The sequence below is a fragment of the Phalacrocorax aristotelis genome, chromosome 4 (genome assembly GCF_949628215.1).
Source record: "Phalacrocorax aristotelis chromosome 4, bGulAri2.1, whole genome shotgun sequence".
NCBI lineage: Eukaryota > Metazoa > Chordata > Aves > Suliformes > Phalacrocoracidae > Phalacrocorax > Phalacrocorax aristotelis.
The window spans coordinates 72,967,907-72,993,232 of record NC_134279.1 but is presented as its reverse complement, the minus strand read 5'-3'; the positions used below and the strand labels follow the sequence as shown (position 1 = coordinate 72,993,232).

The window sequence follows — 25,326 nt, the reverse complement described above, 5'->3', positions numbered from 1 at the left end:
CTTTATCTGAATGAAACCACATATTCTGGAAATGTTATCTTTTTCTTTTTCATTTCCCGAACAGCCAATAAAGACAGCAACACCTCTAAAAATAAATTTAAAAAAAACCAACAACAACAACAAAACAAACACCACCACCACCACCACCAACAACAACAACAACAAAAAACCACCAAAAAATCTCCCGGCTTTGGGATAAAACCAAAGGAGGGAAGACACAGATTCCTGAAGTGAAATTATTGAGACGGTCCTCCTTCGGGAGGGCTCTGTGAGGGTCCCCTCGCCTTGCATCGTGCTCTGCTCTGCGTTAGCCTTAGAAATTCACGGGATTTTCATCAGTTTATCCGGGGGCGAGGGGAAGCGATCGAACAAGCAGCACCCGGCCGGTCGGGACTGGGTTACTCCTCAGGCAGAAGCCGCGGCTCGGGTACCGCATCGGGCTGGGACGCGGGGCCCCGCCGGGAAGGGTGGCCCTGGGGCGGGGGTGCCGCGGAGGGGCGGCCCGGCCCCCCCGGGGGCACTGGGCGCTGAACGAATTCTCCCAGCTGGGCGGAGAAGCTGCTTTTGGTGGGGCGAGAAGTCTGTTCTCACCGCCGAAGAGGCGGGCTGCGCCGGTCCCGCTTAGCCCCCGGGACTGCCCGGTCCCTGCTTGCCCCGGCTCCTCGCGGGGAGGGTGGTGGGGACCCCAAATGCTTCGGGAGGGGTGCTATCACTTCATTAAGTCTTCCTAAGGGAGGCCATGAAACCTGGGGCTCCAGAGCCGAGTGGCTGTGACGAAAAGAAATTAACTTGAAAAATGGGTTTTCTTAAAAAAATAACATTTAAAAAAAAAACCAAACCACAAAATCCTTTCCTCTGCCCCTGATTACTCTCAGGAGCGGAAATAGGCGCCTGGTGCAGCAGCCCGGGTCCCCGGTGCCGCCGGAGGAGCGAGGGGGAGCTGGAGGCGCCCCGCGGCCGGGGATGGGTCCGGACTGTCGGGGAGGGCTTCGGGATGTCTCCTGCGCTCCCACCCGACGGCAGCCCCGCTCGGGGCGGGGGAGGACACGGCAGCTTTAAATGCAGCCGCGGGGACCCCTGCGCTGCCCCCAGGCACGGCCGGGAGCTGGCCCCGGGCCTGGACACGATCATGCAGGAGGTGCGGGACCTGCGGCTCCCGTGCGAGCCGGGCCTGACCGACGGGGCGGACACAGACACGGGTGGCATTCTCCTTCCCCAGAAGCGGCGGGGCGGGTTTGGGGCCGGGCTGAACATCGGCCTGCAGAAGGGGTGGGGGCGTGGGGGGCTCTGCGCTGCCCCTCTGCCCCCGGCCGGCCCCTCCGGCATGCCTCCGTACTTTCCCACCCCTTCCCTGCCCTCCCGGCCGGTACCGCAGCCTCTTCCGTCTCCTTAAATTAACCCACAAAGGCGATCTCTCGCCCAGAAGTAGGGCCCAGGAAAGTTTGGGGTGGGGGAGCTGGCAGATTTTTGTCATTGACTGCAGGACATCAAAAGCCCCTTCATTACGAACAGCCCAGTTCCCGTCCGGGGCGGGTGACCATCTTGCTGCCCCACTTTGACACCAGGACCCATCCCTACGTGCACCCCTTTCCCCCCAGCCTCTCATCCGGGGTCACGGGGGCGAGGCACGGCGGTACCGCCCGGCCCGGCTCTGCCCACCCTGTCCTCTAAACAAATGCAATGTCTGGAGAGCTACACGTCTGGGTTTCCAGCCACTCCGCCCCCACACACACCCGCGCTGACACGACCCGGGGGGCTCCGTCCAGGACCTCCCGTGCCCCTCGGACCCCGGGACCCCAGGACAGGCCTGCCCCGAAAGCATTTGCTTCTCTTTCATTTGGTGATCGTTCACTCCGTGGCTGTGTCCGTCAAGTGCATGCGTTAAAATGCACCCTGTAACATGCTGCCTACTGCAATATTTCCTACAGACGCCATGCAGAGGTTAACCATCATTTTGCTGAGAACCCTTCGATTAAATTATCTCCTTGCTGTAAAACTGTATGTACTGAAAATGGGCAAATCTGGTAGTTTCAGCACTGAAGATTTTTTCTTTCCCAAATAAAGACTAACGAAAGCCTCAAGTGTCACCATGTTGTTGGTCTAACGATGCAAAGGCAAGAGAACGTGTGCTTTCCCATCAGTGCTGCAAGTCCCCACAGCTCAAGAGGTCCTATGGATTCGGGGAAAACTTGGTGGAGGAGGCAACGCTGGGTGTGGAGACCCTCCCTAGAGTTCAGCATCATTCTTCTCTTCGCAACGAGAGGGCAGGAAAGGGGAACTGCGTCTTTTCTCCATGTATTACCTGGCAAACAAAGAGTAGAAAGAGTTACTGTGTTTCTTAGAGGCTGAACACCCCCGTAAGTCGCTTTACAACCCGCCTTGCACAGAGACCGTGGGTGGGCGGTGGGCGACACAGGGACGGGCTCTGCCTGTCCCCCCTGCACTTCCCAGCAGCTCCAGCACACCGCGCCGTAACGGAACACAGACCTGCTGTGCAGGTCGCTGCCGCCGCTTTGCCTACGGACCGCAGAAGAGAACTAAACTGAGGAATAAACAATGCAAATGACATTTCGTTAGGGGAAATAACAGCAGGCGGTTACGATGACATTACGAAGAGTACCTCTGGTTGCATTTTCTTGTGATTTCAGCGCTCACCAAGCCCAGATTTGTTTGGTTTACGTATGAAACAAAGACAGCTGCCGGAGCCTAATAACTTATGTATTTCTTTTTACTTAACTAGATTTTGCTTGGATTAAAAACCTATATTCAAGTCAAGTAGATAATGAAATATAATTGGTCTAGAAATCTCTTTGTTTCTTTCAAGGTTAAAAACAGCGACTTAAAATGTGCCGTTTGAACCTACCAATGAAAATAAAGTAGGTCTTTCTATCGAGGAGATTGGGAAAAAAAACAAACCACAAGAAATAATTGAAATAAACAGAATGAAACAGGTATAATGGTAAAACAATTTAAAGAAAATTTAAGAGTCCATCTGAGGAGAGATTCGGTCATAGAGACACAAAGGGTGCAGCTGGGAGGAGGTTGGTTGTCGCATTTTGAGTTGATGATAGCCTAATTTTGACAAGTGTCGAGACTTAAAGACAGTGCCCAGGGGAAAACAGGAGGAGAACTGCAACTACGGCACCAGAAAAAGAGCATTCCCAACATGAGGAACGGCTGGGTCGCTGCTAGGTAATTGATAGATTTTAAATTGTGCCTGAAGATGGTGCTGTTTAGATGGCAGAACTCAGGTCTCGGAGAGCTGCAGTAAAATGTTATATTATGAAAATAAATTTTGCTCACCCAAAGCCGTGTAACAGCAGATTGCTCCAGCTCCAATTCCAAAATCTGAACAGCAAGGATGCATTGAGAAAAGGCTTAACAAGCAACTCAATTTTAGAATAATTTCACTGTGTTAAAACAATTTCTGGTAAGGTGAAATTTCAGTCCCGACACCTATCAGCAGATCTCACTGCCCCAGTTCAGCCTGGCTGCAGTCCTTCTGCTCACCCTCCTCACACCTCACCCTGAGTACAGCCTTTATAAACTTGCATCTGTGCACCGAGCACCCTAAGGAAAAGAGAAGTTGAAGGGAAATAGACACAGCTGATTTTTTTTTTTCAACAGATGTTGAAGGAATTTAAAGTGGAATTTCCCACTATGTAGGAACTTTAATGTTACTAAGCTTGATTTTAATGCGAATGCAAAGTGATCTGCTATAGTTTATGACAGCCAATTCTACTCTCTTGGCCTGACTGGGAACCAGATTTTCTTCTGCTGGTTTTAATAAGGTAGGTTTTAAAAGGGCACCAGGAACTGGACTAGTAGATTCAAAAAGAAATGTACTGGCATATGTACGACACTTCCCTGCAATTAGCAGTAAATAATCTGAGGGGAAGGCTCTCTTTCTGGCAAAGTACAGTTCTTGCAGAATTTATGTTTTCTTCTGAATTGCACAATGGGTTTTAACACCATATGCCAATCTGGGAATCTCAAGCATAGTAATTAGCTTTGAGTTTTTGGAACACTTCATAAGGCCTGGATTAATCCCAACTGCATTATCTGGTGTCAGTTACTGTAAATTGGAGGCGCAGCATACCGAGTCACCAGCCAGTGAATTGTGCAATAATGACCATATGCCATGTGCTATTTTGTGTCTTTCCTGTATTCTACCTATAACTTGTGCTAGATCCAATTAAGGGGAGAGCTGTGTTTTCTCCGGATACAAAGCAAAGCACGCTGCATTTTGCATGATGCGGATGTCTCCCAAATGGCAGGCTTTAAGTCAACCCCCTGCCGAGCCATTGTACTGAAATACATGGTGCTTTTTAGAAGTTTAAATTTACTTCCTCCCAAGAAAAATATTATCCCAGCACTATCTAATTACAAGCCATAGGACCTTAACAGCTTGTAGGGTCACAGTCTTGAACGGAAGTGCAACAGATTAAGGCATAGGAAGCCCTTCCTACAGCCTGTTGCCATCTCCTATGATCCCCCACTGCAACAGCTTTGGCTTTGCCTCTCCCAAGTCCCTGGTCTGTGCTGCCCTGTGTGAAGAGGTCCCCAGAGCAGGGTCAGCAATCCAAGGTAGTCTTGCAATGAAGTCTCCACTTCAGAGGAGTCAGGAGTACCTGAGAGGTTTGCACAGAGGCCTGCCTGTGCAGCTCATTGTCTTACGGTAATTTCATTACCTTTCTTACTTTTTCCCCAAACCAAGTCCAAGGAGACCTTCTGAGCATCACTAGAGGGACTGTAAATAGACAGCTAATGCAACTGAATTGCTCTATGATGGTTGGTGGCTTTCTTGATCAGTAGAAGGCGCACATAGCCCTCACCCCAGGGAGCTTCTGGCCACAGGACTTACATGCAGCAGGCAGAATCAAATCCAGAGTGAATAGTTGCTTATGATTTGATGAATCACTTCATCTTTCAGTGTGTCCTCTGAACAAAATACAGACATTAATGATGGCATTTCTCTCGTTGTCTTTTCAGGTGGAAATCGGTTGCCAAAGCAATATGTCTAATGTCATTTGAGCCATATAACATTGAAAGGTCCTGCTCTGGCATCACCTGAGTCTCCCAGCAGTTCTGTGTCATATTTGAAGCCCTATGCAAGTATCTTGGATGTCTTTAGGAATATCAAAGGGCACTAAGTAGCCACATTTAAGCAAGGTAACTATGTTCTGGACATGTACCTCAGCCAGTCCCCATGGGACGTCCTCACAGTCAGTGGAGGGTAGTAGGCTTTTTTAACGCACAGTGCATCCGGTAAATGTGTCCTGTGGATGAGACAGGCTGTGTGCTAGGTTCAGATGTTTCTGTACAGTTTAGGGTGTCTAGGCTAGCTGTAAATTATAGATGATTTCCACTCCAGATAACCCAGGTTCTGTTCTTCTGCTGTGTGTAGTAATAAAAAAGGAAGTGCTGGCAGACCCAAAACATCTGTGTTTCTCATTCTCCAAAGGCCTCACAGATTCTGGTTGGGAGAGAGAAAACAGCTTTTCCAAAGAAGTAATGAGAATGCTTCCCAAGAATGTGATGATATTTCCAAAGCATTAAAAGGGGAAAAAATAAGAACCAAAGGAGGAACACAAACTCATTCTTTCAGAAGAACCTTATTGGTGGGTTGTCCATACGGTGTGGTTTGCTCTGTGTTGTGGTGGGGGTTCTATTTTAGACCCAAGGCTAAGCACCCAGCAAGACCAAGTCCCATATCAGGAAGATGGTGACCTAAATTTAGACAACAGTAAAAGAAGGAAACATATGAGGCTCAGTTTTCAGGTGGTGGTGGAACAAGACAGGCTAAATATTTATCAGTCCAAGGTCAGAAGTTGTCTCAGGTAGGGTCAGAACTTGGACACAGGATTCCTCCAACCTCCCTAGCCAAATGTCTTGTCTTCATCTTGGTATGGACGCATGGTTTTGGCAATGTGCTGTGTAGGATTTTTTCAACTAGATGTAAAAATTGAGGCGGGCTTTGTAGCAATATTCTGTAAGGGTTTGGGTTTTTTCTTCCCCTTTTTGTCTTTTTTAATTTTTCTTTTTTCTTCTTTTTTTAATAGACAAAGACTGTGTAGCTCATGAAAAACTCAACACTTGGAAACACTGTTCTCTGAGTTCAGTTATTAACTGCTAAATCATTTTTAGACCAGGTCTGCTTCCTATTTTTTCCATTTCCAAATATAAAATATGTCACGGTTTTGTCTTGTGTGTTAAGATGTTAGATCAATATCTGAATAATTAAATGCAGCAGGACAATGAACAGTTTAATTAGCCTTGACGTTTTCAGAGTATTAGCTATTAAAACTAAATAGGAAAATTGGCTTGCTCTGAATCCTTTTATTTATAAATTGCAACTTGGCAAACGTACAGATCTAAGTTTATTATGCATTTGGATTGTGCAATACAGAACTGCTAGGAAAAGTCTTAATCCATCTAGACCACAGCAATCATTTTTATTTGAGATCGGTTACATGCGCTATGCTTTCGCAACATCTGTGAACATCCCAATGGCTCCCGCAGTATCAGGGCCGCTTTGGAGCCGTTTAACACCGCGGACCTCACCCGTGTTTCACTTTGGCCACGCTTCTAGTAAGGGAAATGAGAAAAACGCACCCCTCGGTCCGGGTTGAAAGCGCTTTGCAGAGGTCTGTGCTTGATCCGGGGAGGGATTTGTCCTCGAGGTGGCACTGTGACAAGGCCGGTTTGTTCCTCATTTACGCTGACCCAGCGCGGTAGCTACCTGCCCTGGAATGTAAGCAATTAAAACTCATCTACACATCATATATATGGGCGAGGGTTAACGAAGATGTTCTTCTTCTATGTTATCTTATCTTCGCTTTGGTTTCGCTTACGTTAATATTTGCATTTTCTTCCATGCAAGTAAATACAGGCACGCATTTTGAAAGCAGATTAAAACACCCTGAGAGAACAATCCAGTACAAGACGAGGAGACTAAAGGGGGGGGGAAATGAAAGATATATATTTTAATCTTTTTCAAAATAAGTGCAGAGTCATCAGATACTTTTTTGTTGTTGTTGATTTTATTTACACAAGGAAAAGGTGCAAATGCTGATTCCTGCTAGCAAAAACATTTTCCCGTGTATTGCTTTACAGGTGTACTGTTTCATACCAAGGAAGTCTGGCTAAATGCGCACCTTGGAGAAACATCAGATAAGACTGCAGAATAGACATAAATCAAGTCCAGAACAACGACCATGTGGCCTATGGTCAAAGATCATGGTCTTGAAATAGGTCAGATCCAGACACTTATTCAGAATATTCCCAACACAGGGAAAGGTACATATTCTAGATTACTCTCCTCAGCTCTCATCCACATCCAAACTACTGTCCCCAGATACTGTCTCTGTGAAAGACAGCCTTAAGATTTTTATACTTCTTTCCTAAACATGCTGATTATGGTAGAATTTTAAATAGTCTCTTTCTACATATCCTGCTTAATTTCTGATTATGTACAGATAAAACCTTTAGGATCCATCAGTGTTTGCAAAATTAGTAGTAATAATCTAATCTGGAATATTAATCTGAATTTAAATCTAATCTAAAGAATTTGTAAATCCTCGATAGGTGTCAGCAAGGCTCCCAAAGCTCTCTAAATAACACTGAGGGTTGCTTAGGATCAGCAAGGTGCAAGTACTACTTAAATCCTGATTAATCCTTCCTGTGCCTCATGCAAACTGTAGACTTGGTCCTTATGGAAAGAAGTAGCTGAGATTCCCCAGTCAGCTTTCTCAAGGATAATGCACGCTTAAATTTGTACCTTGTAAGACTAAGGTACCTTTTTTTTGAGCCAAATCTCAGTTGATTTCCAATTTTTTAAAATTGGCCTTAGTAGATATATCAAAAGGGAAAACCTGAATGTAGGAACTCTCAGAATATCGGCAAAGGACAGAAAACAACAACTCAGCATCAGACAAAATTATGCTTGCTGTTTCTCACTCAGAATCAAAGTCTTTTTAATCCACTGGTGATCCCAAAGATGCCCACAAGACTTCAATGACCATCACAAACCCCAAGGAAATATTTCATTTTCAGCTTTTTTTCTTCTGAATTGAACATAAGGTTAAGATACACATAACCAAACATAGTTAATTGAGAATAATATAGTTGTTGTGCTTAATAAAACAATTAAAATCATCCTGGAAATGAAGAGTTCCAGATGAAAAAATTGGTTTTTTCCCTGTAGACTAAAATAACAAATCTAAATAAACACTGTGGTTTTTATCCTCAACTGAACTTGACTTTGACTTCGCTACACCAGGTAATAATTTAATCACAGTCACATAAAACTTGCCATTTTATGTAAGGCAATGGCTGCCGTGTACCTTTGCATGGCATAGTTTTGAGGCTATATGCATACATATCCTGGGGTAAAGACCCCAGGGGTCTGTGCTGGGTCCAGTCCTGTTTAACATATGCATCAATGACCTGGATGATGGGACAGAGTGTAACCTCAGCAAGTTCGCTGATGATACAAGCTGGGAGGAGTGGCTGATACACCAGAAGGCCATGCTGCCATTCAGCGAGACCTGGACAGGCTGGAGAGCTGGGCCCAGGGGAACCTCACGGAATTCAACAAGAGCAAGTGTAGGGTCCTGCCCCTGGGGAGGAGCAACCCCCCGCACCAGTACAGGCTGGGGGCTGAACTACTGGAAAGCGGCTCTGCTGAGAAGGACGTGGGAGTGCTGGTGGGCAGCGAGGTGACCCTGAGCCAGCAATGTGTCATTGTGGCCAAGAAGGGCAACGGTATCCTGGGGTGCATTAAAAGGAGTGTGGCCAGCAGGTTGAGAGAGGTTATCCTCCCCCTCTACTCTGCCCCAGTGAGACCACATTTGGGGTACTGTGTCCAGTTTTGGGCCCCTTCACTTGAGAAGGACATGGAACTGCTTGAACAAGTCCAGCGGGGAGCTACCAAGATGATCAGGGGACTGGAGCGTCTCCCTTATGAGGAAAGGCTGAGAGACCTGGGTTTGTTTAGCCTGGAGAAGAGAAGACTGAGGGGGGATCTCATCAATACTTATAAATATCTAAAGGGTGGGTGTCAAAAGGATGGGGCTGGACTCTTTTCAGTGATGCCCAATGACAGGCCAAGGGGCAATGGGCACAAGATGGAACACAGGAAATTCCACCTCAAAATGAGAAAAAGACTCCTTTCCTGTGCGGGTGCCAGAGCAGGGGCACAGGCTGCCCAGGGAGGTTGTGGAGTCCCTTCCCTGGAGACATTCAAACCCCGTCTGGACGCGTTCCTGTGCCCCCTGCTCTGGGTGTTCCTGCTCAAGCAGTGGGGTTGGACAAGATGATCTCCAGAGGCCCCTTCCAACCCCTACCATTCTGTGAATCTGTGATTCTGTGATTTTTAAGGATGAGCAAAAGATGGAGTGATGAGTCAGGTCCTTAGTCTGCTTTTGCTGTTCTTCACACTAAAAGGCACTAATGGAGGAAGGGGAAGGAAATATTCCAGCTAGAAGCAGCCATAAAATGAAGAAATAAAAGAAGGCTTCATTTCAACCAGCATCAACCGGCTAGAAGTTAGGTGTTTGGTTTAATGTCATTGTCCTCTACAGTGACCTTCGGCAGCACTTGCAGTAGTGTTCATCCCTGCCAAGTAGGGGTGCACGGAGAGGGGATATGGGTCACCTTCTGCAGGTTCCCTTCTTGCCCCCTCATAGAGAAAAGTCAAGACAAATCTATCAGACTTAATATCTGACTTCTGGCTGGCTCCTGCCCCAAGTGGGCATCACGGAACACTGGAAACGTGCTTGCTGCTGTGGACAGCCACCTTGTTTAATGCGCTTATCCTCCATCCCAGCCAAACCATGTGGAGAGCTGGTGGTATTCAGGCCTTTGGTCTGACAACCCAAAAGTATCGATAAGATCCCGCACAGTCTGAATATCCTGATTGTCGAATGTTCAGGAGACATGCGAAAGCAAAGGCTACCCTTGGCATCTTAGAAAGCAATTGCAAGCAGATGGTGGACATGTTTCTCTTTTGCTAAATGTAAGAGGACAGCTTCTTAGGCCTGACCAAGCCTGGATGACCTGTCGGGGCTGCAGAGGGGATTGAAACTACCTCACCCTAAATAAGAAGCAAGGCAGGGTCAGGCAAGCTCTGCAAAAGGTGGAGACAGAGCACATAGTGTTTCAGCAGCTCTGAGATATACGACAGAGTGTGTTACCTGCTGACAGCTCCAGAGCGGAGGGATACAAAAAGACCCCAAGCTCCTGCTGAGGGGTGCCAAAACTCCGGAGTGCTGGCATGGTTCCAGCTACTTCCCCTCCATTGTTTTCCCTGCTGACCTGTGCAGACAGTGAGACAGTAGATGTGAATAAGGGAGAGCCTTCTTAGTTCATCGGGTTTACCTCTCTGACCATTTTCTGCATGGGACAATCAGCTTTGTGAGGAAACACCATTTCAGATCACTGGGAATAGGCTTCTGAAACATTCCTCTCATGCACCTCAACAGTACAGTCGGTGTGAAGAATAAAACTAGATATTTGCAAAAAAGTGGCTCTGGGATAAAAGGGACCTGAGTGTCAACACCCCGACCCCGACTTGCCAAATGTTGTTCTCCTTCACTGCATGGCAGCCCCACTCGAGCACAAGCCTTGTTTGCTTATTTATTAAGTACATATGTTTTATGGAGTCTATGATCTGCAGAAAACATTCCAGCCTTTGGACCCAAGGGCAAAATCCTTCTTTCCAATCTGCACAGCCAATCTTTATGCTGATATTTTCCTCTTCCTAAGGGATTTCCGTGCAGTGAGAGAAAGAGAAATATCAGAGCTCAAATCCACCAGGTGTATCTGAAAGGAAAAGCCTGCTTTGTTGTCCTCTTCATTGCCTCCCTCAGCAAAAGAAAAGCAACATGGAAAATTCAATAGAAAAGATTATGGGCAATACTGTTAATATTTAATAAACAGACTGTGTTGAACTAAACCAGGTGGCCTTTCATAATAAGATGTCAGTTCCACCAGCAATAGCAGGACTTCATAGCTCAACAAAGGAATGGACATACTTGTCTCACACTCAACTTAGGCGTTTTCTGTGAGAAAGAGCAACATTTTGGAAAAGGCTTCCTTTCCACTCTTTAGATGTGTGTGATCTTGGATCACCCCTCTAGTTTCTCTTCCCCTTTTTTTTTTTTTCACCAAGTGTAGTCATTTCCAATAAGGTTCATGAAGGGTTTCTGCTTTTGAAGGTCCCAAATGGCCTAAATCACTCCTAGCACAAATGCACTCTCTATTGTGGAAACTGAAACCTGCCACACCATAAGGTGATCTGTATATTAGAACCAGATATCCTTTCACATCTGCATTTCCAAGCAGTGATGTGGTATGTTTTGAGTTAGCCTACTTTTAGAGAGTGGCTCATCAGATAGAGATATAGCTATAAATACTGCTAAAGGGCTGGTGTTTGCCAGGCTTTTGCAAGGATACTGGCTGGGGAGAGGAGGGCGTGAAGGCAAGAGGGACTTTTTTTTGCAAAATACACACTGCCTACCAAAACTACCATTAACTGCACACCATAACAACATGGCACCTTTTCTTCCTACTATCCAAGGAAACTGCTGTCCCTTGCCAGGTGAACGACAGGATTTTTGGTGCTTCAGATTGGCCTGAAGCTAGCCCCATCCTCTAGTCCTAAGAGCAAGTGGCACGACACAGCTTGGCTCTGCAGACTACATGCTTTCCCACTCCAAAACAGGGTGGTCTGATACCTACCAGGATCAGTCCAAGGACTTTACTATGCTATAAATGCCCTGTCACAGTCTGGAAGGGGACTGAAAGGCCAAAATCTGTCAGGGAGTAAGTTTATGGTGAAGACTATGGACAGGCATTTGCCTAAGCCTGTGGCATGATCCTTTTGAGCTTGCCCATACACGCTCAGCCAAGAAAGCCAAGTCACATGAAACATTTGAGCAGAACAAGGGAAGACCAAGTTATCTGTGGCCTGGAGTGGAGACGCCACGCTATAACAGCATGCTTACTGAAGAGAGCAGTCATATCTCCCACTGAGTGCCCTCCCCTTACAAAATTCAGTTAGCTGCACCGCTCTGCAGGGCTGCCCTTCACCCATCTGCGCCATGGTATGTATTGTCACAAAGTGGCAAGAAAGCCTTCCCAGGACCAGCAGAAGGAAGCAGACATGGGAAGTGATTCATCTGACATTTTTATATGACAGTTACCCCCCTTCAGGAGTGGACAATGTTAGCTAAATATGCTTTTTCTTTAAGAGAAGCATAGGATGAAAAGGTTAGATGTAGGGGTCTCCACTTAGTCTGATTCATGGCCCCCAGTAGATGTGAGAGGAGAATTTTGCATGAGAGAAGGAGATAAAAGGGGCATGGGTGCCTCTTCCTAATTAGTCGGTAGGACGTACCCCTGTGACGCACAGTGAAGGTTCACCTTCAGCAGTCCTTGCCCATCTCTCCAGTACAGTCTCCATTTAAATCAATACTTTAGCTTCTTCTGGGTAAGACAAGGATTTACAAAGTGTGATATGGAAATTTTCCTGCAGCAAGTCCACTTATCGCTCCAATTTCACATAACTGCAGTGTAGATTTTATTATTCATAGCCAGAGGCCTGTGTAAATTTCTAGGTTGACTTCTCATGTCCTCACAAGGGCAGAATGTGGGCCGTGGTGTTCAGGTTTCATGAGGAATTACTGTGGGAACTGGCTCGCTCCGTCCTAACACAACTCGGGGAGTTTGTGAAGTCAAAGGGGAATCTTATGAGAAGGAGCTGATACGGCTGGGTTTCCTGCTGAGCCCCACTGAGATCCTGGGGAAGATAGCACATCTCAGTGCTGCTTGCCGAGAGAAAGCAAACAGAGCTTTACCACCGAGTTCACTCAGTGTTTGACCGAGCCTTCCTACTGCTTCAGGGTTTTCTAGGGCTAATCAGACTTGATAACAAAATAATTCAGGACAAGAAAGTGAATGCATTTGGGGTTTCCATGTATTTACATTGGGATCTGAGTTCACTACAATATTAAGTCTGACTAGGTCCAGTCCTTTTTAAAAGCATTTCAACACTACTTTCATGCTATGTGAAAATGTAATTTTTCTATACCATAATAAACATATTTGTAAGTATGTAACTGTATCTATCTCTGGATATGTATCTCCACATACGCTGGAGCACTGCAAAACCATTTACAGTACATTACAGAACAATTTGAAAATTACATTCATCCCCAGGTTTTAATGACTCACATAAACTCTAACTACTCTTTGATTTCTATAAAGATTATTTCTGAACTGATTCAGAAATTCATGGTTTTACATTTGTATATATATCATTGGTGGTAGAAGTTTTTTTGGGGGGAAATCTACATGCCTTGCTCAAATGTGATTTGCAAAAGTATAATTTTCTTCATCTTTCATGACAATGAAAACTGGTTTCCTTGACCTAATGGCAGTTTTAAAGCTGATAAGGTGTCCTCTTTTATGATTATTGAATTACAAGTCAGTGGAAAGGAGATGCTTTCTGTTTTTATCTATGCAGAGCTCACTTGCTTCTTATTAATATAACTCACAAATATAGGTGATTTTTTCTCATGTACTAAAGCTCCATGTAACTTTCACAAGTTTTCTTAAATATTTCCCTTAGAATACACAGTTTGAATCATTTGACTATCAAAGTGCAAAAGGTAGTGTAATTTTTGCCCCAATGTTAATGTTACTTGGGGGCTAACTTTGATCTATGCATCAATTTTCCTTTTACACAACTGTATAAATACAAAGGATGTTTTGTACTTTAAGTTCTTAATACTTTCTCTGGCTGAATTTGGCTGTGTCCTGGAATGAATCTAAAACTCCTGAGTCAATCAGATTTAAGAAGGTATGAGTTTTTACTCAATTTACTAAGCTCCAACTGTTTTTGAAGTTTGATCTAAGAATCCGATGTATCAACACACAGGGAAATTCATTACATTGTCCTTGACAATGGTTTAATACTCCACTAAAATCATCCAAGATTGGATGAGGGAAGGAGAACAGAATTTTAATGAAATTTTACCTCAGAATCCTCAACTTCAAACTCTGGCTGAAAACCTTCACGTTCAAACTGTGGGGAGGTACAAACCAGAGATAAAGCCTACCTTGTTAATTAAAAAACTAGTTTCATTCTCTTATATTGCATAACACAAAAATAAAATATAAAACATTATTTCAAAATTTATAAAATTACGTTAGGTTGTGACAGTGCAATATTTTTCCCCCAAAATCTTTTGGTTTAGGCAAAATCAAGAGCTCTGTACAGTGCTTAATTTCAGGAGACCTTCATTTTCTGAGGGAAAATAATTCCAAAAGTCTTATGGATAATAGGTTAATGCTCAATAGCTCTGAAAAGTCACTTTTTTTTTTTTACTGTGTCTCCGTATTTTCCAACTTGATTGTTAGCAGAACAAAATATCCGTGGTTAGTCTGGTAAGGATCTTTTTCCATAATGCTCTTTTGTCTGTATAACAATAATAAAAGCTTTATTGGCACCTATTTCACATGACCTCCATAATTCTCCTGTGGCTGACCCTAACCAGTACCAATAAAACCATGCATTCTCTCACTGTACATACAAAAAAAAAAAAAAAAAAAAAGTTAAAATTGTGTAAGGAAATCAGTGCCAAAGACCTTTCTGGAAAAGTCTCTTTAAAACAGGACTGTATTATAATTGTTAGCTCTTCTCAGTAGGGACTACCTTTTTTTAAGATATCACATAATTTGCTGATGATCCATTTTCTCCCTCTCTCCCCGTCTCCAGTCAGACAACTAATAAATATTTCTGAAAGGGCTCTGGAATTTTAACACATGGGCATAGATACTCCCCAAAATCATTCTCAAAGTGTTTTCTTCGTTAATATATTCACATACCCAAGGTTATTCCCCAGTTTGGTAATTTATCATGGGCTAAAGTACCCCTCACTTAGCAAGGAAACAGCACTTAAGCAACGCGATTCATGCTCCTAATTGTAAGACATCTATAACAAGCAATAAATAAGCATCACGGACAGTCAGGACACGCTACGGGCTGGAAGGTTCCATCCAGAGCACTTAGCGACTATCTGTGAATAATGAATACATTCATGGGAATCAGCATGGGCTGTGCAGGGTCCTTGAAAGGGGAAAAGTTCTCTGCCAGTATCACTCCGTGAACAATCCAGTAGGGTTGGGTTTATAGAGATAATTTACTGAAAAAAAGGAACACCAAACCAACAAAAAATCTTAAACCATAACTATCGGTTTCTCTGTTTCCCCATCTTCAGGGACCCCCCTTAAAATTAACTGCAAATTCAAAAAGCAATTGCACGAAGTGTTGCTGCACTGAAGTGCTATTTAACCCACATTTGGAGGGATTTAGGGTTTTCTACCTGCAGGAAAAAAGGGGGTCCCATGGCCGGGTTGTCCTTGAGGGTTCCCTGCTGGAAAGGCCACCCAAAATGGGGTATCCCCGTGAGATGATATCCGCAGGACCCTCACCCAGGCGGGGCAGGAGGGGTGTCTGGCGGGACACCCCCCTGAAATGCCCACTCTGCTTGTCCCAGCAAGGGCCAGCGGGACGTGACGCCACCCCCCACCCCCGGGGCCTGCTCCGCACCCGCGGCTTTTGGGAGGCGGCGGAGCCGGAGCAGAGACCTGGCGAACTCCATGCAGGGACGGGAGGTCCCCCGGCGGGAGGGGTTTTGGTGGCTCCCCCGGGAGCGGAGCGGACCCCTTTCCCCCAGCAGTCCCCGGGAGAAGGAGGAGGAGGAGGAGGAGGAAGATGTTACACAGAGCTTTAGAGGCCGAGCAACTATCTTCTGGTTGACCTTTTTTTTAATGGTTTGGCTTTTTTGTGGGTTGTTGTTTGTTTTTTTTAAGTAGGTATCCAAACCATCCCACCACCACCTCTGCCTCTCTGCAAGGAGCGTTGGACCCCAAAAACCCTGCTTTTGCATCCTTGTATCTGCTTTTGCGTTTTGGCGGCTCCCGACAGTTTACTGAAGACGCGAATATGACTTTTATTTGTTTTATTTTTATAGCTAAACCGAACCTGGCTAAAAAACTATTTTTATTTGTAAGTATATACATACATATATATATACACACACATGTACACACACACATATATAAATATATCAACCAGAGGCAGATGTTGGCCAAGGATTTCCTTACCCGCAGCGCTGCCATCTGATGTGTTAGGAGGGTGACAGGAGCTGAGCGGTCTGTCCAGCACGGAGAAGGGAGAGATGATTCCCCCTCCCAGAAAGCCACCCCTGCCCGCAGCGCCGGGGGTTAAACGCCTCCTGCAAAGATCCGGGCTCCAAACGGACCGCGGGCCCTTAAAAGCAGAGAGGAGCAGAGGTTAGGTAGCGAGCGCTAAAGCCTGTCTTTGATTTCATTTCTATTTTACGACACATCGAGGCAGTGCTGGCGGGGGGAGAGCAAGGGGAGACATCAAACACCGGCAGGGTAATTGCATTCACATTGCGGGCAGGCCCGCTCCAGTTCGCGCGGGAGCCGCCCGGGCAGCGGCGGGAGCGGCCGGCCCCGCATCGCCGCGGCTCGCTGGAGGCGCTTCTCACGCTCACAGACACGTTTTCGGCCCCGAAGTAGCCCTCCGTCTGCTGATTCCCTCCGGAGCCCGGCCCAAACCCCCACTCGCCCCTGCCCGCTGCGTGGCAGCCGGCCGTGCTTGGCACCCACGTCGGGCAAACCCTGCCCCAAGGCTCAAGGGCCGTCGGAGATGGTGGCGGGGCGGGATTTCCTCGGGCATCCCACGCCAGTGACCGCCACGGACCGGGAGCCAGGGGTGCTCAGCAGGAGAGAGCCCACCGCCCGCATCTACCAGGGCTGCCCCGCACCTGGAGGTCTACAAATCCTTGGAGAAAAACGTGCACCTGGGAGAGAAACAGCCAGAGGTAGGGGAAAAAAGAAAGGGGGCCCGACACCGATAGTGTAAATGTGGTCTCAAAGCCACCTCTGCCGAAAACACGGGGAAATCCCTTCCGACCCGCCGGCGGCAGGCAGGAGCTAGCTGCCCCGGGGAAGCCTCCCCTCTCAGCTGCCTGCAAAACATAAAGGTTGGCTGTGCTGCAAAGAGGTGGCTGTGGGTGAGAGCTGGGGGAAGGAGAGGTCCTGCCTCGCCGCGGCCGCCCGGAGCCCCGCGGAGGAGTGCGGGCAGGGGCCCAGGACGTCTTGCTGACATGAAATTATGAAAATATACCGCCACTGGCTGCTTTTTCTGCTCCCTACGCGGAGCCCGGCCGGGGGTCTGCAGGGAGGCATCCAGTAAACACACGCCCTTTTTCTCATCATCATAATAAGCACAAAGTGTTAGGGGCCATGGACTACAGCGATGTGAAAGGTAAGTAAACATAACTACAAGCTTAAAAAAAAATACCCCCTACACACGGACACGTATGTGCAAGTGTTGTTATTTGCAGGCATAGAATTATACTCATCCTGAGGTGGTGTTTCCGCAGTATGTCTGAGTACACATGACTTTTCACAAACACAGGTCAGCAGTATGGCACACCAACAGTTATAAGTTATGCTAAAGAAATACGGTGGGGGGAAGGGGGGCAGGAAGCAAGAGCAAATTTACTCTTATTCATTTTATTATGCTATTTCTAAGTTTCTAGATGGAAATCAAATAATATTACATGAGATGCATGACCACACTGTAGGAGCACTTTATAAAATATGGGTATGGGACACATGCATATCGTCTGCACATTGTATATAAAAAGTATAGAAGTAACCAGGGTCCATACTTTTTTCTTTATTCGGGGAAGCAGACATATATTTTCTGAGTCTGCCAGTCAAAGAGACCTGACGGTTTATGGATGCTTAAACATATCCGTCAAACTCATATTTTCCACCCAGCAACGCGCACCAAGATGGGCTCAGCATAAAAGCAAAGCTCGTTCACATCAGTGCTGTGCAACAAGTGACGAACGCACTTTCTGCCGGTTTACAGCTCGCCAGACTTCTCTCGGTCTCTGCCCAGGTAGGACAGAAAGCCGAACGTGTGCCTCTGTGTATTCCTACTTTCCCAGAGTCCACTTCAGAGCTCTGGCTGCTTCTACTTTGTTCTGGAGTCTTTGGAAGTGGAATTATTCCTTTCTTTTTTTTTTTTTTTTTTGTTTGGTTTGGGTTTTTTTGGTTGGTTGGTTGGTTTGGTTTGGTTTTTTTCTTCCCTAAATGGGACCGCAGGGGTCCCCACCGCCCCCCGGGGGAAGGGAGCGGGACAGCTCCGCGCCGGGGGGGCCGGCCCCGCACCCGGCTGCGCCCCGGCCCCGCCGGACGCTCCCGCCGGGCCGCAACGGGCGCCCCCGCTCAAAGCGGGAGGGGGAGGCGGGGCTTGGGAAAGGGGGGGCTTCTCCAGGAGGAGCGTAAAGGGGAGCAAGCAGGGATACCCCGGCAGAGGAGGCCGCGCAGAGCGCTGGCCTGCAGGTGACCATGGCAGGGTGTCTGTGTACTCACCCAAACCTCCGCGGGCCTCCGACGTGCGCTCCGGAGCGGCTCGTCCCCCTGCAAACCCGCGGTCGCGCGGGAAAAGGCAGGGGCAGCTCTGCCGGCCCGGCGCCCCGGCGGCTTGCGGGGCTGCTGCGGGTCCCTGTCCCCAGGCGGGCGGTTCCCGAGGGCCCGGCAAGACGGGGCAGGCGGCGGGTGGCCTTACGACTTTCCATGAAGTGGAATTACCAGAGTAATAATAAATAAAAAAGTTGGATTGCGGCATGGTTACGCCAGCAGCCGTGGGCTGGGTGCTGGAGCGGGCAGCGCATCCCGGGGCGGCGGGGACGGCCCCGCCTGCGACCAGCGGGGCTGGCTGTCTTAAATAAACTGTGCAGACATTATATGCATGTGTGTATATATATACACAGATATACACAAATATGCATATATATGCATATGCCTGTGTCCTTTATATATAAAAGGAAAATAAATGTCCCCAGCCGGCCCTCGGGAGACCCTGTAGACGAGGGTCCCCCGCCCCCCGTGTCGGGCACCCCCCTCCTCCGGCGGGACAGCCCGCGGCGACGGACGCCGCCTGCTCTCCGGGGCAGATGTCCCCCCGCCGCCGCCCCCCGCCTCCCGCCCACCGGTTCCGCTGCCCCAGCCCGGGGTCCCCGGGAGGGGTAACACCTCACCGCTCCGCCGGCGGCCCGCGGCGGCGGCTGCCGGTCCCGTGGGGCCGATGCAGGCTCTCTGGGCGGCGGAGGGCGCATCTCCTCCGTCCACCGCCGCCGCCGCAGACATGAAAGCGCTCGGCGGGGAGGGTGGGAGGGGGGAGCGGGGGGGCGGGGGGCGGGGGGTGTGCTACTGATTATTATTAATGATATTAATATAACTGCAATGCCCGCGGCGCGGATTGGCTGGCTGGGCTGCCCGCTGAGCCCGCTGGAGCCAATGGGAGGGCCGCGACGCGGAGCGGCCGAGCCCCCCCCGGCCGCGTCCCGGGTGCGGGGCCGGCACCGCCGCCCCCCCCGCGCCGGGATTTGCTCCTTAATTGACCTAAATAAGGAGCTCGTGAGTGGCGGCCCCGCGGCGGCGCGCGCACACGCGCACCCCGCACTGCACACGCACACACACACACGCACACCCACGCACACCCCGCGCACACCCCCCACGCACACACGCACGCCCCGGCCCCGCCGCGCTCCGCGCCCTGCGCTTCCCCGCGGAAATCCCCTGCGCCGCGGCGCTCCTCCCATCGCAGGATCCCCCCGCTCGTGCCCGGCGTTTAACTCGCATGACATTTTTATTTCGTTATTATCGTTTTCGCGCAGAATCTGGCGCCTCCGATGGGTTGTCGGGTGGCTTTTTTTTTTTTTTCCTTCCCCGTTCCCTTCCCCTCCTCCCCCTCCCCCCTCCCCTCCTAGCTTGCAGGAAATGATGGCAAACCGCGATCTGAAATGATTACTCCGGAAAAAAACCCTTTTATACCAGGAGAGCATCCACGGGGCTAGGCAGAGGCAGGAGGCGGCCGCGGGGCAGCGGGGAGCCGAGGACCCAGCCGCCGGCGGAGCCGGGACCCCCCCTCCCGCAGGTCTTTCCGACCATGCCGGACGAAGCCACGGAAAACGCCGGCTCCACCTCCGCCCGCGTCTCGTCCTTCTTCATCGAGGACCTGCTGGGCACCGAGGGCACGGCGGGCGGCGGGGCGCGGCGGGCGGCGGCGGCGGGCGGCGGTGGCGGCGGCGGGGGGGGTCCCCGCTGCGGGCCGCGCTCTCCGCTGCGCCTCGGCGCCCCGGGCTGCCCCCTCCGCGACGCCGCCGTCGGCTGGTACCGCCGAGCGCACGCCGCTTTCCTGGGCTGCGCCAGCCCCGACAGTAAGTCGCCTTTCCCTACCCTTAGTCGCCGGCCGGGGATGGGGGGGCGCGGGTTGGGGGGGGGGGGTGTCTCTGCTCCCCCCGGGGGGTCTCCGGTCCCGCCGCGGCCCCTGGGGGCAGACGCGGAGGGGGATGCGCGGAGTGCCCCCCGCAGCCCTCGCCCTGCCTCCCCGATTTCGGCCGCCCAGGGCACATCTCCCGAAATCCTGCCGGTGTGTCAGCACCTGGAGCCTCCGCCCCGCCGCCCGAGATCTACAGGGGGTTGTTTACTCGCTCGGGGATTTTTTTTTCTTTTCCCTTTTATGCCTTCCCCCCTTTTTTCTTTCTCCTCTTTCTCTTTAAGAGGGGGGTCTGGCTGTTTTGACGCCCCAGCGAGCTGGAAAGCTGGGAGCGCCGACCCTGGCAGCGCAGCGGGGAATTTGGGAGGCCGGGGAGCGGCTGGGTGCGGGGCCCCGGGCCCTCGCCGCTCCTTCCCGCAGAGCCGGCCCCGGCGGCGGCGGCCTGCCGGGGCTGGGGTCCCGCCGGACAGGGCGCGGGAGGGAGAGCCTGGGTTCAGGGGCAGAAATTAACATCTGAAAAAGTTTATGGGCCGCGATCGGCGGTTATTTTTATCCTGATAGAAAAAATATTGGCGCATCTCTTTGATTCTATAGCAGCTGTAGAGTTCGCACGATTGCTCAGCAAGGAGACGAGGCGTGATTTGTAATGCGAAGAATTTCTTTTTACAGTGATGGGTTTATCAATATTTTTTATTCCTCTCAAAAGTACCTCTAGAAACAGAAAACGACTCCCGAAGCAACTGCCTTGTTTTTCTCGCTTTTTTAATTTTCTTTTTTTCCCCCTCTGTTCTATAAGGAGTAGGAAATATCTTTTTTTCCCCTTTAAATTTGCAAATAGAAAGCACAATGTTGGAAACTCCGCGGAAACGTGCTGGGAGGCAATGCCCTGACACTAGAGTAGGTGACCCGATCCGTTTGGTTTATCTAGTTCTCGTGAAGCGAAACTATTTCTTTATTACCTCCCTTTATATACACACACGCACTGCTGTTCTCACCCCCTTACGCACACCAGTGTACTTGCATACGTACTTGTGAGTATATATGTGTACATATGAGCGTACACTTGTGTGTGTAAATACGAGTACACGTGTGTCTGTATGTGTACATGCATATATGAAAAAGTAGGGGTATATTTCTATACATACATGTGCGTACGCAGATACGTGTACTAAGCACGTATCTAAACGTATATATGTATGTTATATGCACATCTATGTGTGCGTTTCGGTACGTGCGTGCACTTGCGTGTGTATACACGCACGCACATGTATGAGCCGAGTATACGTATACGCACACGAAACGCGATTTCGGCGTGCCTGTGTAAGCACGCGTGCGCGGGGGCGCAGGTCCTCGCCGGCTCCTGGGAGCCCGTCGGCGGAGGCAGAGCGGCGGCAGCCGCCCTTGCCCGGCTCCTGCCCCTCGGGCGCCCCGGCCTTGCTCTCCGCGCGGCCGCGTTGCTGCCTCTCCCGGGGAGCGGGGCGAGGGGCAGGCGCTCCCCGCGGGGCCGCGGGCGGCTGGGCGATGCTCTCGTCCCCGCCGCTCCCACGTCCCGGCCCTCTGCCTCTCTCCGCAGCCAGCGACCGGGACTCTCCCGAGCTGCCCGAGGAACCGGCGGAGCGGGCGGGCGGCGGCGGGCGGGCGGCGGCGCGGGGCCCGGCGGGCGGGCGGCCCCCGCCGGGAGGCCGAGAGGAGGAGGAGGAGCGCGGCGAGGAACCGGGAGAGCCGGAGCAACGCGCCGCCGGCCGCAAGAAGAAGACGCGCACGGTGTTCAGCCGCAGCCAGGTCTTCCAGCTGGAGTCCACCTTCGACGTGAAGCGCTACCTGAGCAGCTCGGAGCGGGCCGGGCTGGCCGCCTCGCTGCACCTCACCGAGACCCAGGTGAAGATCTGGTTCCAGAACCGCCGCAACAAGTGGAAGCGGCAGCTGGCCGCCGACCTGGAGGCGGCCAACCTCTCCCACGCCGCCCAAAGGATAGTGCGGGTCCCCATTTTGTACCACGAGAACTCGCCGGCGAGCGCCTTGGGCTTCACCCTGCCCCACATGTCGCCCCCCTTGGTGGGCTTCTCCAGCGGCGTCAGCTACCCCCTGGGCACCTTCCCCGCCGCGTCCCTCCCCTTCCTACGGTCGCAGATGACAGGACTCGTCTGAGCGCCCACCTGGGCCGAGACCGCGGCCCCTCGCCCCCTCCCCCGGCTTCCAGCTCCACCCCCCTTCCTCCCCGGACTTTTTATTTCCACCTTACACGTTTCTCTATTTTCTGCATTTCGACCTTCTTTTTTTTTTTTTTTTTTTTTTTAAAACGTGCAATAAACTCACTTTTGGGGTTAACTCGGAGCGACGCGCAGCAGCCGGAGGGAACCGAAAGGACTACGAGGACCCCCAGCCGTGAGCCGGCAGCGGCTCGGCGGGGCTCCCCCCGCCGCGCATCCAAAGAAAATGCAGCCCCGTAGCAGCGGCAAAGCCCTCACCGCCGCCTCGGCCCCCGGGTGACACAGACCGGCGTTTCCCGGGGTCAGCAGCCCCCCATTCCCCGCATTGCTGCCGAGCGTGAGACGAATGTACGGAAAGGCCGGGGCTCCCCCCGCCCCCTCCCCCCCCCTCGGCCGGCGAAGTCTCGGGGTCCCCGCCGTGGCCAGGGGACCTTCCCCGGGTCCCCGCCGCCCCGGGTCTGCGCTCCCGCCGGGGAAAGCTTGTATTTTCCCCGCTGCCCCGGCTGCTTCCCGTGCAGAGCCGGGGGCCCTGCGGATCCCGCCTCCAGCAGCTTCTCCAGGGCCCTTTGTTTTAGCCACTTAATTCGTACAGATCCCCCCCCCGCCCCTTGTTACTCTCATTTCCATACGATCGATCCCCAAGCGTGTGCTGGTGCCCCCTGGTCCTTCTCGGTGCTGGCTTTTTTGTTTGAAACAAGTTGAAGGCAAATTGTTGGGATGAATTCGCCCCGCTGAAGTCCGAGCTGTGAGGATTTGGTTTCTTTGTTTTCGTTTTATGTCCCTGAGAAACTATGGGCTAAATACACGGTTAAATACATATATATATATACACACATATATATGTATATATATAATTCGACATACTGTGTTTTACCAGTGGGTTTGCCGCTTACTTCGGTCTCCTGAGGAGGCTGAGGAAAACGCACCTCGGCTTGTCCGTCTCTTACGGGATCGGTTCGTGTAATCGATTAATAGTTCGCACTGGCAATTAAAAAGGAAGGAAAGGAAAATAATCAGATGGCGACAGACTGGGGAGTTGTATGGCTAGTTCTGCAAGCTAACCTGTAATGTGATAGTATATGAAATATTATGCATGTCAAGCTATTTTTTTCCTTTAATAACTGTTTTGTTTCCCCCTCTCTGCCCAATGCTAATATGAATATCGGGGTCCGTCATTGTTTCCAAGGGTTGGAATTTATTTTTCCGAATATTAAGGGGGGAGTGACCTTATAAAACTCAGCCTTGGTGGAAGGTCAAGCTTTGATCATACATTTTGGGGCATAATCAGATGGAATTGAACCGACCAGCCCGGAGCACTCGGTGTCCCCGCAGGGAAAGCCGAGTCCCTGATCTGCTGGGCTGTGTGCATGCTGACCAGTCCCCAGTGAAGGAAGAACGAGCTGTTTTTTACTATTTCCTACGCTTTGCATTACATTTGGAGCAATCTCATGATTTCTTGTTATGAAATCGATCGGCAGGGTGCGGCGGAGCTTCAGCTTTGATACGAAACCCGAGAAGAAGGGTCAGGGGCGGATTACAACCTCTCCACCACTTTTTGTGTTTGGAGGTTTTTGTTTTGGTGGTTTTATTATATTTTTTCTTCGCTTTGGCCTGAAACACAGCTCTGGGCATCAGCCTGCAGAGTTGAAGTCAGGGCGCTGAAACCCTCAAAATCACTCGAGACATAAATAAATAAATAAATAGAAATATATATTCCGGGTTCCTGAGGAAAGCGCTCGCTTGCCGGGATGCTCGTTTCGACTTGAGCCCCATTTCTGGGAGCTGGTTTGGTTTTGTTGTTTGGTCGTTGTTTTTTTTTTTTTTCCCCCAAACTGCTCTGAAATCCCTCGTCTCACGCCGGGAGATCTTCGCCAGCTGTTTTGGTTTTTTTTTTTTGCATATCCATCAAACACCCGAATTTGGGGCGAACACTTCTGAAGCCCGAGCAGTGTAAGAAGGACTGGGCAGCGGCAGGTTTGGGGGTGCCGGTGCCCCGACCGGGCCCCGCCGGCCGCGCGGGGAGCGGCGGGGTGGACTTGGGCCTCTTCGAGCGTGGAGGAGGTGACCCGGGGCGAGGGCTCTTCCTCGGGGCGCAAACACTTGATTTGAGACCCTTCAGAACCTGGAAGCTACCAGACCGTTTCTCCCGTCATATCCAGCTCCCCAGATCTCCCAGTGTTCCTTACTGGAGTAAAATCCTGACTCGCTACGGTCATATCAGAGTAGATTGTAATCCAACGCGAAACTTAACACGCCTGCCACTCTCCACATGCCTTTTCTTTGGAGTAACGTATGAGATTATTATACTTTTGATTCTACTAAATATTCTTTTCTTGAAGTTAAGGAACTGGCAGGGCTAAATGATAAATCGGATTTTTAAAATGTGTTTTGACATTAGTTTGTTTGTTTTTTAAAGACGTGCTGACTATATCAATAAACAGATTTTTTTTCATACACTGTATTTGTAACTTATGACCATAGTAAAATATTAAAAAGGTGCAAGACGTGAATTCATCTAAGAAAAAGTGCTTACGTATGCCTTATTCTGTACGTGCAGAAAGTGCTTTACAGTGGCTTATTAAAAGTATGTGCTGAAAGGAGGAACATACACACCTCAGGTTTCTTTACCTCGTAGCTTTCTTAATAACGCTTTTCATCGTACCTGATGGCAAGAAATTTCTGCCGGATGTAGAGAAACAGCTGGCAGAAGACGTAGTCACT

The 25,326-nt window shown here is 49.9% G+C and overlaps 1 protein-coding gene across 3 annotated transcripts in view; it reads left to right on the top strand.

The window, feature by feature from the left end:
• The window catches only part of LOC142056695 (homeobox protein HMX1-like), an 83,825-nt gene extending 61,199 nt beyond the window's left edge, over window positions 1-22,626 (top strand). Inside the window, exons 1-2 of one of the 3 annotated variants that reach the window (XM_075091971.1) lie at window positions 19,927-20,336; window positions 21,969-22,626. In XM_075091971.1, the coding sequence (XP_074948072.1) occupies window positions 20,066-20,336; window positions 21,969-22,543 (846 nt within the window). In that variant the 5' untranslated portion in view covers window positions 19,927-20,065 and the 3' untranslated portion in view covers window positions 22,544-22,626. Of the gene's footprint in view, window positions 1-64; window positions 13,122-19,926; window positions 20,337-21,968 lie in introns of those variants that run through there. The other 2 variants (XR_012660416.1, XR_012660415.1) reach the window with 2 other exon arrangements.
• The last annotated feature ends 2,700 nt before the right edge of the window (window positions 22,627-25,326 follow it).